Source organism: Fundulus heteroclitus, chromosome 14 (assembly GCF_011125445.2).
Source record: "Fundulus heteroclitus isolate FHET01 chromosome 14, MU-UCD_Fhet_4.1, whole genome shotgun sequence".
Taxonomy (NCBI): Eukaryota; Metazoa; Chordata; class Actinopteri; order Cyprinodontiformes; family Fundulidae; genus Fundulus; species Fundulus heteroclitus.
This window is the reverse complement of record NC_046374.1, coordinates 5,714,593-5,731,214: the sequence shown is the minus strand read 5'-3', so window position 1 is coordinate 5,731,214 and position 16,622 is coordinate 5,714,593. Positions and strand designations below refer to the sequence as shown.

General features: G+C 39.3%; 2 protein-coding genes across 2 annotated transcripts in view; both read left to right on the top strand.

Annotated features, from left to right (window-relative positions):
* LOC118565912 overlaps window positions 1-16,622 on the top strand; it is a 377,406-nt gene that overhangs the window by 300,728 nt on the left and 60,056 nt on the right. The gene's annotated exons all lie outside the window — the stretch shown is intronic.
* Window positions 1-16,622, top strand: part of adam19a (ADAM metallopeptidase domain 19a) — a gene marked incomplete in the record, with an annotated part of 318,150 nt that overhangs the window by 276,921 nt on the left and 24,607 nt on the right. The window contains 3 exon segments of the mRNA XM_036146125.1: window positions 3,331-3,420; window positions 11,164-11,359; window positions 11,612-11,720. Coding sequence (XP_036002018.1) covers window positions 3,331-3,420; window positions 11,164-11,359; window positions 11,612-11,720 — 395 coding nt within the window.

Genomic DNA, 16,622 nt, shown 5'->3' with positions numbered 1-16,622 from the left:
GAAAATATTCATTAAAACTTTCCATGTAAATTTCCATGTGAAGTTATGTTAATTTTTCCTCCTCACTAACACGGTGTGAACATGGTGAAAAGGCATCGCGTTCTCCTGTCTGGAGAACCCTAATCCTATGAGGTAGAATCTCGCTACAGGTGAAAGAGATCAAACAGCATCTGACATCTATCTGACACCAAAGCAGAAGAAAAGATGAAGAAATCAACAACTTGGTCAACAGTAAATGTTTGCCCACCAGTTTCTGGTTAATCTCCATGGTAACCAGCTGCTGTATTGGCCGGTGGGTGGTGTTAGTCCTCAGCATCAGGATACCTCACAGCAGAGCAGAGGATCACATAAAAATAGGGAATATTTAGATCTTTACAATGAGGACATTATACATCAAGGAATATACAAAATGCCGGACCACTTCTTAAACATGAAATAAAAAACCAAATCTGTTGATACAGAGTTTCAATCTGCTTTGCAGATTGCAGCATATCTCAGCATCATACCTTAAAAGAGGTTTATTACTGATATTGTCTGTGGTGTAACATCGACTTCTGCTGTTTGTTCACCTTTGCACATTGTTTAGTTCAAAGTATAGAAAAGCAAAGGTGGTCTCGACTGATAGTTTCCTAATTTAGTTTTTGAACCGCTTAACTTTGATTTATGAACCTTTAAGGCATTAAAAAAAACCAAACTCTGAACCAGTATTCTTCACAAAAACATTTATAGCTATCTCTTTTGCCAGATTAATAAACAATCTAACAGTTTGACAGACAGATGATTTATTGTTTTTAACAAGGTGATTCCCATGCACACTGCTCAACTAGAGCACTGGGACAATAGGTAGAACTTCTTCTTCAGAGGCCTCACCCGCTGCTCTCCAACTTAGAAAATAAACCCTTCTTATATTCCTCTGTGTTTAATGGTTCGTACATTCAACATCCCAGCAGTCCAACACTGTTGAAAGTTTCTTGACATCAGAATGAATTGTTTGTGCTTGGTAAAGCCAGAGGTTAAGTGAGCCTGCTTTGGTTTGTGCAAAGATTGAAACGGAGGAAGCAAATTGGTAGGTGACAGCAGCAGCAGCACTGATGAGTGTTTGTTATGGCTCCCACTCAGAGCAGGGCTGACAGTCAGGATCGCGATGCTGACAAGCCACCTGTTCTTAGCATTGCAAATGAGACGCGCTACAGAACATGGTTTAATGGTCTAACCTCGACATGCACTGTGTGGGTCGGGGTTCACACTTGAAACGAGATGATTTCTGTCTCAGATTTTTTTTTCCAGAAAACCAGTCAGAATCCTTTTTGTAAATCAAATTTACTGTAGCCATAAATATTTAATCATTACGTTTTATTTCATTTGTACCAAAACTTAGGCCTGTCAAGTCAGACGACTCTGGTTTAGTCATTTTCAAATGAATTATAGAAAATAAAATTGTTGTTTTAGTTGAGTTTTTTTGTGTTGGCCCAAAATCCTTCCTCATTCTTTCCTGCTGGTATAATTGGCTTTTCTTCTTCTTGCTTGAATCAACTCTGAGCTTTGTTTTGAGCATAACCGTGGCTCTCCTTAGGGCGCCATGGCAACTGGAGATGGTGTTTTTTGTGTATGCTATATGACACGAGAGCAGCTACAAAGGCAGCTCTCTGGATGTTCTGTTTGTGTGCTTTTCCCCTCCAACATCTGTGTAAAGGGGGCCTTGTCAGTCACAGTTGTCAAGCCTGTGCTGCTTTGGAACCGACTCTCTCCTCTGTCTGTGTTGCTATTTAAATATCTGAACTCTATAGGTGATGAATACGCCCAACTCCCACCACCACCTCTCCCACCAGAGGCTTTATGCTCCTGCATCTGATTCCAAGTCTTTTAGAAAAACAAAAGCTATGAGCCGTGAAAGTTTATAGGCCGGAACTAGATTTTACACTCGTTGGACCCACCCGCTATGATAGACATTAATAACCTGTCTCTACTGTACAGGTTGCATAGACAGTACACTAAAAACAGAAAAATGTTAGTGTACAAAACTAAGCCTGGCAGTTAAAATGTTTTGCTAATTTCCTTTTGCCCATTCTGTGTTTTCAGTTTCAGTGGTGCCACCTCTAAATGATGTTCAGAGGGATCAGACCATTCAGATCAATAATTAATTTTAAAGAGCTTCATTAGTTAAAGGTTTTAGAGCAAAAAGCTGGTTTTACTGTATTTTCATCCCAGCACATATGATCAGCAAACAACATATGAGTATAACCAGAGCATCAACACATGTGAAGCCATGAAAGATTTATCTAACTAGCAGACTGATTGCTTTAAAAGAGGCACAGATTGTGCATTAAATCGTTGTGCTTTTGTATTGGTCACCTCCAAGTTTACCGCCTTTGTCCTTTTGCATTGAAATGGCCTCATATAAAAAGAAACGACTGCTTAGAAAGTGGGAGCAGAAAGAACAGTTTTCTGGATTCAAGAACTTCATGATGCGAGGTTCAGTCTCAGAGAGAAGGTTTCATCAAATAGTGCCTAGTAAGCATCCTGAAACACCTTTTTTTTTTTTTTGAAGAGAGCACTACAAAGCCACACTGCCACCAGCGCAAAGCTTCTTTAATTGTTGCAGCAGGTGGGCGGGATTACACATTAAATCAACTCTACTTCCAGTTGTTTGGGACATCTAGAAAAGAAAAGGCGAGGGCTGTCCTGTCGTCACCTGTGTAGAGCCGGGCCAAGTTCAGCTGCAGCTGGATGTCCACAAAGGACAAACTGAAATTCTGCAGCAAGTAGAACCAGAAGACTGCTATAAAGTTGTTTTCTCTGGTAAATCGTCCTTCCAATTCATCCCGGAAAGGTCCCCAAAATCAGTTCCAAGCATTTACAAGAGAAGAATGAGTCAGTATCAATCAGGATTTGATTCACATGTTAATGACCAGTGTGAGTTACTGATGTTATAAAGAAAAGGGACAACACCATAACTATTTCCTGTAAAGATGATTTTATTATTCTTCAGTATGCCATAGACACATCTGAAATGTTATTGGTGCAAGTCTCCTAAATCAAAGACTGGGACGTTTCTCTAATAATATAACAGCAATAATTGAGCTGATTATATAGCTCTTGTGACCCTGGATTCCTTTTGCTTGGCTGGTATTTCTTAAGGACTCTAACGTGTTACAAACTATGCTCATAAATCATAACAAATCAAAAATACAGTTTTTGCCACTCATAAACCTGTTCTAGAAAGGTATTCTCTTTATTAAAAACAGCTATGATACATGCTGCTGCTTATTATTGCTTGTAAAGAAGGTGTTTAGTTTGTATTTATGTATTTATGTGCGTGATCATTTACAGGAATGCACCAACAACTGCTGCCATGCCAGTAATTGTACCCTAAAGGAGGGGGCTCAGTGTGCCCACGGAGTGTGCTGCGATGGTTGTAAGGTAAGAAACATACAAACATCTGTGCAAGCAGAGTTTGTAGAGAAATCTGCCTGCAGCAGTAGCTCAGTATCATTAGTTAGCTGTCAGTCTTCATGTCAGCGGATTGACACACTGCACCCATAACATGTCTCATCTTCTGTCACAGCACGGCTCATCACCTTCCCATCACACTGGCACTTTTCATCTCAACTCACATCGCGTTTTTAAAATGGAAGTCCTCGCATTTCACTTTAATACATAGATCATTGATGCCAAATTCTACTGCGCTTCAAGCTGACAGAAGACACAAAGTGCTGAAGATAGCAGTAACAGAATGCAGTTTGCAAAAGAAAAGCCATGTCTAGTCTCATTCTTTCTGTGGGAGAGCTGTGTCTTTTGATCTATGCTGTATGATAGATGTTTTATTGTTGTACAAGGAGTTTATATATAGGAAGCTGATTTTATTTCTATATTGTGTAAATGCATGGCTTAGATGATCAGTCTGAATAATGGCAGACCTGGTAAAGCTCAGACTAGAGATGCACCGATCCAGTTTTTCTGATCCAATCCAATACCAACACCTGCGCTAAGCGTATCGGCCGATACCCGATACCAATCTTATAAAATAGCAAATAGCAGACTTGGCTCAGTCTATCACTTGCTCCATGTTGCTCTGTGTTTGCTCATCGCTAGCTGCTGTGCATGCTCTGCATAACAGCCGTTGCAAACATAGAATAGAAGTGACTAGATAGGCGTAACTGCATTACTGTGTGTGATATTAATTAAAAAAAAGAAATGAAGAGATCGGAATGCTGGATCGGCATCAATCATCCGATATCTGATCCAGCTAATTAGTCAATATCGGAGCCGATATCCAATCCGGGTACCAGATCGGTGCATCTCTATATCAGACAATATGCAGTAAACCCCGAGGATTTATGTTCTTCAAGACTGGTCCTAGCACTTTCTAGTTTAGTCTCAGTTTTCTAGTGCACATAAAGCACTTCAGACTACATGTCACAGTCGGCCCTTGGGACACACTCTCACACAGTATTATACAGGAGGTGCTTCACTCACCCCCTTATTTTATCCAGCAGATATTTAAATATCAGCCGATACCAACATTTTTTCAGTCCAGGTAGCTTTTCTCAAATCTTTAGTGTTACTCATTGCCCATATCTTCAGACATTCATATTCAATAAAAGGCAATGTTATAGAAAAGTTTATTAATTTCAGTAATTCAGTTCACAAAGTGAATAACATTCAATTCAATTCAATTCAATTTTATTTATATAGCGCCAAATCATGAAACATGTCATCTCAAGGCACTTTACAAAGTCAAGTTCAATCATATTATACAGATTGGGTCAGATTATACAGATTGGTCAAAAATGTCCTATATAAGGAAACCAGTTGATTGCATCAAAGTCCCGACAAGCAGCATTCACTCCTGGGGAACCGTAGAGCCACAGGAAGAGTCATCTGCATTGTACATGGCTTTGCTGCAATCCCTCATACTGAGCAAGCATGAAGCGACAGTGGGAAGAAAAACCACCCATTAACGGGAAAAAAAAACCTCCGGCAGAACCGGGCTCAGTATGAACGGTCATCTGCCTCGACCGACTGGGGTTACAGAAGACAGAACAGAGACACAACAAGAGAAACAAAAAGCACAGAAGCACACATTGATCTAGTAATCTGTTCTACATTAGATGGTAATAGCGGGTGAGCCGTCTTCTCTGGATGATGTCACAGTTAACAGAACGCCAGACCAGGTGTACCTACTATGAAGAGAAAAGAGAGAGAACAGAAAGTTAAAGCAGAAATGACAACACATAATGCATAATTGAAGAACAGTAGAACTCAATATAGTGAGAAAATTAGATCCTGATATACTCCAGTAACCTAAGCCTATAGCAGTAAAACTATAAAGGTAGCTGAGAGTAACATGAGTCACTAGTTATAATTTTTGTCAAAAAGAAAAGTTTTAAGCCTAGTCTTAAAAGTAGACAGGGTGTCTGCCTCACGGACCAAAACTGGGAGTTGGTTCCACAGGAGAGGAGCCTGATAGCTAAAGGATCTGCCTCCCATTCTACTTTTAGAGACTCTAGGAACCACCAGCAGACCTGCGGTCTGAGAGCGAAGTGCTCTGTTAGGAACATACGGGGCAATCAGAGCTCTGATATATGATGGAGTTTGATTATGAAGGGCTTTATACGTTAGAAGAAGAATTTTAAATTCTATTCTTGATTTAACAGGAAGCCAATGAAGGGAAGCTAAAATTGGAGAAATATGATCCCTCTTGTTGATTTTCATCAGAACTCTTGCTGCAGCATTTTGGATCAGCTGAAGGCTTTGAACTGCATTTTGTGGAATTCCTGATAGTAAAGAATTACAATAGTCCAGCCTTGAAGTAACAAATGCATGGACCAGTTTTTCAGCATCACTCCTGGACAGAATGTTTCTAATTTTGGCGATATTCCGGAGGTGAAAAAAGGAAACTCTGGAAACCTGTTTAATATGGGATTTAAATGACATGTCTTGGTCAAAAATAACACCAAGATTTTTTACTTTATTACCAGAGGCCAGTTTAATGCCACCCAGATTAAGTGATTGGTTAAGAAGTTTATTTTTTGAGGACTCTGGCCCAAAGATTAAAACTTCGGTCTTGTCAGAATTTAGATGCAGGAAATTTAAAGTCATCCAGCTTTTGATGTCATCAAGACATGACTGCAGTCGAAGTAATTGATTGGATTCATCAGGATTTATGGATAAATATAGCTGAGTATCATCAGCATAACAGTGGAAATTAATCCCATGCTGTCTGATAATTTTGCCTATCGGAAGCATATATATAGTAAAGAGAATTGGTCCAAGGACTGAACCCTGTGGTACTCCACAGGTGACCCTAGAGTTTGAGGAAGATTTATTATTAACATGAACAAATTGGAATCTGTCTGACAGATAAGATTTAAGCCAGCCTAATGCTTTCCCCTTAATCCCTACAGTATGTTCAAGTCTTTGTAGGAGAATATTGTGATCAACTGTATCAAACGCAGCACTGAGATCTAACAGGACAAGTATAGACACAAGTCCATTATCTGAGGCCATGAGAATATCATTAGTGACCTTCACCAGAGCTGTTTCAGTGCTATGATGAGCTCTGAAGCCTGACTGAAACTCCTCAAGTAGGTCATTACTTTGTAAATGTTCACAAAGTTGATTAGCAACTACTTTCTCAAGAATTTTAGATAAGAAAAGAAGATTAGATATAGGTATGTAATTTACTAACTCATCTTGATCAAGAGAAGGTTTCTTAAGTAAAGGTTTAATAACAGCTACTTTCAAAACCTGTGGTACATATCCATTTACTAAGGATAGATTAATCATGTCTAAAATAGTGCCACTGATCAAAGGGAATATGTCCTTAAACAACTTGGTTGGGATTGGGTCTAACATACAGGTAGAAGGTTTAGATGAAGCTAAAATTTTAGATAGCTCAGAAAGCTCTACTGCTTCTAAACAGTTCAAACACTGCGCAGATTCTAAAGATTCCTCCAATGCTGCCTCACTTACTGAGGACGAGGTAATCATGTTTGGGAGGATGCCAATTATTTTATTTTTAATGGCATCAATTTTATTTATGAAGAATCCCATAAAATCATTACTACTGAGAGCTAAGGGAATGGATGGATCAACAGAGCTGTGGCTCTGGGTAAGTTTGGCAACTGTACTAAAGAGAAATCTAGGATTATTTTTATTCTCTTCAATTAATGATGAAAAATATGCTGCTCTAACTCTGCGGAGGGTCTTGTTATACAACAATAGTCTGTCCCTCCAGATTAAGTAGGATTCCTCTTGGTGTGTAGAGCGCCATTTTCTCTCCAATTTCCTAACATTGCGCTTCAAGGAACGCAGCTCTGAATTAAACCAAGGAGCCAGCTTCCTGTGAATAATCACCTTCTTTTTCAAGGGAGCTACATTGTCTAATGCAGAACGCAATGAGGAAGTCACATTGTTAGCAAAGGTATCGATTTGTGAATGGGAAGAAACAGCAATGCTGCCATCTACAGGGCATTTCTGCAATACTGAGGATATTAAGAAGGGGACAGACTCTTTAAGTTTTGATACAGCATTATCCGATAAAAATCTACTATAATGGAACCCTCTTTTGGGGGTGGAGAATTCAGTTAGATTAAACTCAAATGTTATTAAAAAATGATCAGACAGGACAGGGTTGTGAGGAAATACTGTTAATTCTTCACAATCAATGCCATATGTCAGAACAAGGTCTAAAGTATGGAGCCGAGAGTGCGTCGGTTCATGCACATTTTGAGCAAAACCAATTGAATCTAGGATAGTTTTAAAGGCTACACTAAGGTTATCACATTCAGTGTCAACATGGATGTTAAAATCACCCACTATAATAACCTTATCAGTATTTAACACCAAATCAGATAAGAAATCTGACAACTCATCCAAAAACTGAGTGTAAGGGCCTGGTGGACGATACAAAACAACAAACAGAAGAGGTTTTATTGCTTTGCAGTTTGGATGAGGGAAACTGAGGGTTAAATGTTCAAAAGAACTGTAATTATTAGTTGGCCTGGGACTAATTAATAAATCAGACTGAAAGATAGTTGCCACTCCTCCTCCTCTTCCCACAGATCTGGGAATGTGGAAATTTGAATAACTGGAGGGGGTTGACTCATTTATACTAACGTAGTCCTCTTGTAGCCAGGTTTCTGTGAGACAAAACAAATCAATCTGATTATCAGAAATCAATTCATTAACTAACAAAGTCTTTGGAGGGAGAGACCTTATATTTAATAGACCACATTTTATTATTTTATTTTTAGGTTCAAGGTGAACCGTATTGATTTTTATTAGGTTTTTATGATTTGTTCCTTTTAGATAAGTTTTTGATCTGTTAAGTTTTGGCCGTGGGAAAGACACCGTCTCAATAGGGTAATGGGTGGGTAACAGTACAGAAGCTGCAGAGAGGTGTGTTAAACTACGGCTCTGCTTCCTGGTCTGGACCCTGGGTTGTCAGCATTTAGGAGGACTAATAAATCCGGCCAGATTCCTAGAAAGAAGAGCTGCACCATCCAAAGTAGGATGGATGCCGTCTCTCCGGATCAGACCAGGTTTTCCCCAGAAAGTTCTCCAGTTATCAATGTAGCCCACGTCGTTTTCTGGACACCACCTAGATAACCAGTGGTTGAATGATGACATGCGGCTAAACATGTCATCACTGGTCAGATCAGGCAGGGGACCAGAGAAAATTACAGAGTCCGACATAGTTTTAGCAAACTCACAAACCGAAGCAACACCAACTTTGGTGACCTCTGATCGGCGTGACCGGGTGTCATTACCGCCAGCGTGAATAACAATTTTGCGGTATTTACGCTTATCCTTAGCCAGTAGTTTTAGGTAGGATTCTATGTCGCCTGTTCTGGCCCCTGGTAGGCATTTAACTATGGTCCCTGGTTTCTTTAGTGCCACATTTCTTATTATGGAGCTGCCAATAATTAAGGTCGGCTCCTCGGCGAGATTGTCGCTCAGAGGGGAAAATTTATTAGAAACGCAGATGGGTTGGTGGTGATCTGGGGTCTGTAATCTAGAGCTATGCTTCCTACGAACTGTCACCCAGCCAGCCTGGTTACCAGGCTGCTCGGGTGCTACTGCTTTAGGTTCGCTACGTGAAGTTACTCTATGCGGCTCCGCGCTAGCAAAAGAGCGGCTATCAGCTGGTTTTTGAACAGCACGGAGCCGGGTCTCCAATTCTGACACCCTCGCCTCCAAAGCTACAAAAACACTACATTTATTACATGTACCATCATCACTAAAGGAGGCAGAGGAATAACTGAACATCTGACACAGAGAGCAGCAGATAGGAGACTTAGTCAGACACGGAGAAGCCATTATGAGGCTAAGGCTTGGCTAGCGCTAGGCTAACGCTAGGCTAAAGCTAGGCTAACGCCCTATTATCACGCCAAAGAACAAACCGTGTGAAACACGAGGAGTTCCCAAACGTGATGAGCAGCCACAGACAATGTTTTAAAAGTGCTTATGTTTGGAAACAGATGTTACAGCAAAGAGGTTTAAAGATAAAAAGCGAGAGAGCCTGGAGCAAAGCTCCGTCGTTCACACAGCAACAACAGGAAGTGACACAATACGCCTTACCGCAAACAGGAAGTCCGCATGGGCTAATGGGAATAACATTATATAGATTCATTACACACAGTAATGTGTGTAATAAATGTACTATCCATCCATCCATTTTCTAATACGCTTTTCCCTATTGGGTTCATGAGGGGTGCTGGTGTCTATCTCCAGCTGTCAATGGGCGAGAGGCGGGGTACACCCTGCACAGGTCATCAGTCTTTTGCAGGGCAATAAATGTTTCTGCTTACAGCTAAAGAAAAGATATTTAAGATTAGAATGTTATATCAGAACAAACACTGTTGATGCAGAAATATGTGTCTAATGACACATGAAAACATTAAAAAAATGTTTAATACCTTATCTTAAAGGTTGCTGTTTTCAAAAGGTAGAAAAAGAAAAATCAGATCGCTGATGCATGATGGAGTTTGATTATCAAGGGCCTTAGACGTGAGAAGGCTTTAAATATGTGAAATATTCAATCTTAATTCAAAAATACTTTGTTAATCCCAAAGGGAAATTAAATGCTATTGTAACTTGTGTTATAGGGTTTCTTCACAGGGTTGTTGTAGATGGCACCCCAACAGATGATGGCAGAGGAGATCACAGTCTCCACAACAGAGTTATAGAACATCTGCAGCATCTTGCTGCAAACCCTGAAAGACCTAAGATGATCCCTGAAGGACTTTAAGATTAAGCCACTGGATTAATCTTAAACGTTTAAATAAATTTGGCCATGCATAAAGGGTTATGATGTAATAATGTTATATATTCACCCTATGACAGCACAAATCCAGAAGAAGAAAGACAAAAATAAGCAGGTCTGTGAATGTTTATAATAAAGCTGGTGGAATCTAAGATTGTATTAAACTAGAGCTACATTCATAAGCATGCAGATGAGTTGGCAACTTGAGTGCCTTCCCCGGTTGCATGTCCACATGTCAGAGGGAGGAAGCTGGAATCAAACCCAAGCATTCTGGTAGCAAAATGCAACTCTTTCTACTGAGTCACAGCTTGCCGTAGAAAGTTTTGCAATTGTTGGTAAAAAAGTGGCTGTAGAAAGTGTTGACAGCAAGGGGGCTATCAACATCGCTTCTGGTGATCGTGTTTTTCAAAGGATTTTATTTTTCCTCTCTCAATAAATATCTTCAAATTAAAGTGTGGATGGTTCTGATTCATTTTTTAGTGTGAGGTGCAATAAGAGATGGATTAAGTTTAAGTTTTTTTGCACACTTGTACCAGGTGGATGAGAAACTGTCTGTATCTGCACAAAAACGACACTGCTGTAGTCAAACTTTAGAAGAGAATAGCAACTGAAAGTTGTTTAAAGTTTTGTTTGAAAATCATGCAGTTTTCTCTGTGCATCGTATAAAGTGGAATTCCATTACTAAAGACAGAATATGATGACAAAGTTTGGATCAAATATAGTTTTGCACCATATTTAAAAACATTTAGACTATTATTTATTCTAATAAAGGATTTCAAGCTAAATTATTACCTTCAGGTCCATAGGTAATGGTCCTTTTGTTTTTACCTGATTTATGACATCCAACTGTCCTTTGCTACCCTCCTCCCTCCTCTACTTTCTTTTCCTGCCAGTTGAAGCAAGCGGGCACCATGTGCAGAGGGCCAGCAGGGTCTTGTGACCTGCCAGAATACTGTACTGGGGCCTCTCCCTACTGTCCCGCCAATGTCTACCTGCTTGACGGCTCCTCATGCCAGTATGGAAAGGCCTATTGCTACAACGGCATGTGCCTCACCCATGAACAGCAGTGCCTGCAGCTCTGGGGCTACGGTAAGGAAAATTACATTTCAGCCTAGAAAACACCTGCCTCACTCACTCCGTTAACCATATGTTTTGCATACCAGGACTTGCAGTATGTGTAGGCTGAGCATCCTCATCCTAGCGGTGGACAGATGGTTTTGTTTAAGGCAGCACATCAGCTTGTTCCTAATGAACAGAAAACATGCATTTTGCAGTTAATACTAGAACACAAACACCCTGAGTGTTTGCATGATTTACTGAGGGAAGTCTTTGCTTTTCCAGGAGCGCGACCAGCCCATGATGCCTGCTTTGAAGATGTCAATGCAGCAGGGAACCCATTTGGGAACTGTGGGAAAGATGAACATGGCAACTACAAAAAGTGTGAAAAAAGGTGATTTTGCAGTGATGTTAACAATTACTTTAATGTTTACATTATGTTAAGTTTGTGGAACTGTTTGCAGCAGAGGCGCTGAAGTGTCCACTTATCTTCTCCTGAATATTGGTTGCAGAGATGCCGTTCTCTGCATCTAATGAAAACCCATTAGTACAGTAAAATCTAAGTTATGGAACTAGAATATCTCTCAGTAAAACCCAAATGAAAATAATCATGGCATACCTCATTTACTCCTTTTCAGGACAAATTATAGCAATGCAGACAATATTATAAGTAAGGCTGACAGTTTTAACGCGTTAACTTTGTTAGACCTTAACACTGATATTTTTTTTGACGCAGGTCAATCGCGTTAATGTTGTTTTCTCTGCAGCGCTCTCCAGTCTGTGTTTTTTTTTTTACCCTCCCGCTTTCCGTAGTTCCAAGAATGCTAGAGACTGTAGCAAAACAGACCTGCGCTCACTGTTGTCAAGTTCGCTTATTTTATTCGATTTTGAGCTTCTGTTTTCTAAAATTGCTTGTAAATTTCATGAGTTGCAAGTTGCAGTTTTTTGGGCTTGTTTCTGAAACTGCTGAAAGTAGATTACTTGGTGCAGATCACCATTTCGAGCAGAGATTGGTTCAGAAGATGAGTTTTTACATGCTGATAACATTGCAGAAACCCAACCCATAAACCGTACTTTAATGCTTATTAATTTGTTGTCTTTGTATTTGACAAACTAAGTCTGAATCACATTGCGAAATGAAGTACCCTAGAGTTACAGTGTCAGCACATGAAGCTGTGCTAAGCAGTTCTTTCAATTCAATTCAATTCAATTCAATTTTATTTATACAGCGCCAATTCATGAAACATGTCATCTCAAGGCACTTTACAAAGTCAAGTTCAATTATATTATACAAGGATATTAAACTCCTGTCCCAGTTGCAAGCAATGTGTAAGACTGTGGAATGACCTGGAAATTTAAAACCGTATTCTAGACTTTAAAAGAAAACAGTTTATGTATGTGGATATAAACAGCTTGTAAAAATATACGAAGAAATTATTGTTGTTGGTGTGAAAGCTCAGGATTAGATGTGTGAGAGAGTGAAAATTTAATAAAACTTCTGACTTTATTAAAATGTAAAATTAGTATTACTTAATATGTAAATGCTTCATACCATGTCTATCTTTGTTTAAGAGGCAAAAAAATATTTTGGCGTGAAATCTTTATTTATTTATACATTTGTTTACATATCGTGTAAACATCAGGGCCTTATGATTAGTGATTTAGCCATTATTGGCCAGAGTTTAACATTTTATGGCACCAGGATGTTTTCATTCCAATTCTGAAAAGTGCTTGAAAATAAAAAATTAAAAAATCATTTTTGTACAAGCATGTTTTTTACTAGTGTCATTTATACACTTTCAGACATAAAAAGACAAAATATGCGATTAATCTCAAGTTAACTATTGAAATTATGTGATTAATCACAATTAAAATTTGTTATCGTTTGACAGCACTAATTATAAGATATGTCTGTTTATTAAGCAAGGACAGAGTAATTACAGAGTTGACTTTTGAAACTATCTTTTGCGTCAAATATTAGCAGTTAGCACAGGAAGTGCATTTGGCATTACTAACAGTGTTCTCTGTGTTCACTCCCTATTGGGACGCTTGCCAGTGAGACTACCATCATTTCCTAATCCACCAATTCTAATATAGAGGTTTAAAAAAAAAAGCTAACATTGTTGGGATATATTCTGCTCCTACTTAACTGCTGATATGTAACTCCCTGTTTCAGCACAACAGAGTCATGCTTTCATGTTTATGACCAAATTGCAGACAAACGCTCGGTAGCAGCATGAGGAGTTTGAAGATTTTAATGATTCAATTAAAAAACTTACAAGACCAGGATGAGGTGAATGAAACATGTGGCAAAAAACTGGAGACGGCAAGCAACCAAACAACGCAGGGACAGAAAAATCTGAGGGCTTAAATCATGGCTGAAAACAGGTGCAGACTAATGGCTAAATGAAAGGAGGCAGGTGAAACTTAAATAACTGGTGGATAACACTGAGAGAGTAGAATTAATAGGGGCCGACAGAGAGAAACAGGGAAGACATCTAACCAAATACACAAGACCAAATGAAGAAGCTATAAAATAACTAACCGGTCAACAAAAGTAAGAAGTAATATAAACCAACACTAAACAAAAATTAACTAAAGAAAGCATGATCCAGAAACAACAATAATGAAAACACAAACCCCCAAGGATCATGACAAACAGCATAAATCTTCTGTTGAAATGCCTCCTTCTAAAATATAAATAACAGGACCTGTATGCTAATGCCTTCAACATAAAGCAAATAACACTTTATGTAACGAAGTGGTAAAATGGGTAACTGGTTAATATTGACTAAGTTAAGCAGTATCTGAAGGTATGGTAGTTATACACACTTCCTCAGTCTCTCTCACTGTAACATTTCTGTCCCTCCAAAGACTCTTGTGCTCCCACGGTCAGGGATTCTGAACACTCAAGCTACAAAGAGCTAAATTAGCATGTTTAGCAATGCTAATGAGCTTGTGGATCCTAATGGTTGATGGCTGTCTGCATGAGCCACTGATGCCTGAATCCATTACTGAGATCTACATGAGAGATGGAGGTGTTTCTGACTGCAAGGAGTCACTGAATCAATTGAGGTTATGTAAATGTGCCTGCTATGAAGACAAATGCATACCACCACTGTGTGGTGGTATGGTGATTTCTCTAAAAGGTGCCTTGCTAAGTGACAATATGCAGAAAGTCGAAAGCTTTAGCCATGATTCGGAATGGTCTAACATAAAGTTATATAAAGCTTTTTTATAGTCTTTACATGGAGAGCTTTTAGCATTTCTTTCTCTTTTAGAAACACACTAGCAGACCAACAAGTGTCTGATTCAGTGTCTGGCCCAAGGACTCAATGACATGTTCACTGAGTGTGGTTAAGTGTCCAACTGTTGAACCTTGTGTGTATGAATGTGTGCTGTCCTGTCAGCTGTACAAGATGGACTCGATTTTTCCCCCCATCATTTTTACATAGGTTTTGCCTCTCAGTGAAAAGCTGCATAAAACAAAGATTGGTGGAAGTTATCCGGGGTCAAGTCAACTGTATTTATAAGCACTTCAAAAACAGCACAGTTGACCAAAGTACTGAACAAATAAGTACGGCATATATGATAAACATATAAAAGAAGTTACAAGCAAGTAGAGTAAAATGTAAAATTATACTCAACTTGAGTGAAACATGATATAAAACACGTAAAAGATGTAAGAATATTGAATATAATGAATAAGGTGAGCTTTGTCATGCTATGCCAAAAGTTAAGTATAAAAGGTGGGTTTTTAGAGTACATTAAAAAATAGACAGTGAAGCGGGTCTGTGCAGTCGAGGCCCAAAGTTCAGATGTGTTTTGTGGCATTAACATTTTTTACAGGTTTCTATGCGACTGTATGAACAACTGAAACATTTTATATCTTTTGATGGATTATTTTTAGCAAACACATTAAATGTATTTGTAGTGTTGATATTGCATTTCAATAACTTTCCCAGTTGTCTGTGATATGCTGGATATTAACTTCTTGACCAAACCTGTCCTGATGGTGAGCTATCCTTGTTTTGGTGCTTGGAGATTGTTGGCTTCTGTTTGTCAAACTGCTTTTTGGTACCTGACCACAAATTCTAGATAGGATTAAAATCTGAGAAGTTTACTGCCTATGTTTATAAAATGCAATATTTCTGGGGTCTCATTTATAAGGCACGCGCACACACAAAATGGGTTATATAAAAACAAACTAATGGGAAAATATGCCGGCCTCATGGCAACTCTGACCCATTTCTACGTTCAGGGGAAATTGGCGATGCACAGAGTAAAGTGGTAAAATGCAGCCAAACTGCATGATGACCCCTCTCAGACATTCAATTTCACTCCATATTAGACTTTAATCATAGATCAACATAGATGAGAATTCAAAACCCCAGTGTTATTCATGCTTGTGCTGGTGACACATTTCAAATAAATAAATAAATGATCATAAACTTAAATCTTAAATCAAAGTCCGTGCAACATTTTGTCCGGGTTTTCTACCGTCACGTTCCCCTCCCCAATGATCACCAGGGTGACGTTTACCACAGATTACTAGATAAATTGTGACAAGGTGTGAGGCAAATACTGTAATTGCTGTAAACTGTCAAATACACTTGTGTGTAATGTTGCACGGTGGTCTTGGACTCATGATGTATATTGATGCAAGCTCTGCAGTGCAGGATCCTACAGTTCATTCTCTCAGGATTTGATGGTCATGGAGTTTAGACGAAAATTCAGACTGGAAAACTCACCTGTTCCCTGACCATCTCGTTATGCGCCTGCGATTCAGCCAATCTGCACCAGGTCCTCTTTCCACCTTAACCAATCATCCTACAAGGCTTTGCTCATAAAGCCGTCCATACATGGACTCTCCTGATGGTCAGCTGAGCCTCCACCCCATCTCCTCCTCCGTGCTCACAGACTCCACCTGGCTTCCTTATCTCCTCTGGCCTCCACCACCAGTGTCCGGACCCCGGGGGGAAGGCTTCACTAATCCTAATCCTAAAATGATCATCCAAGCTCATAGACATTCACATCCTTTGCGTCTTTTGCCGGGGTCCAAGCACTGAAGAACTTTCTGATATATGTCAATAAATCTTTCTAATTGCCTCTTCTGTCTGTGTGAGTCGCTCCAGGTTGAAATGGGGGTTGTTGGCAACTCTTGATGTCCTGAAGTCTCTGTTGAGCTGAATCTCTCACCTTCACAATTGTTCTTTGAACTAAAGTATTCTCTTTGAACTAAAGTATACACTCGCGACATTTGTCTTGAATGTCGGGAGGGAACAGTTACTAACGC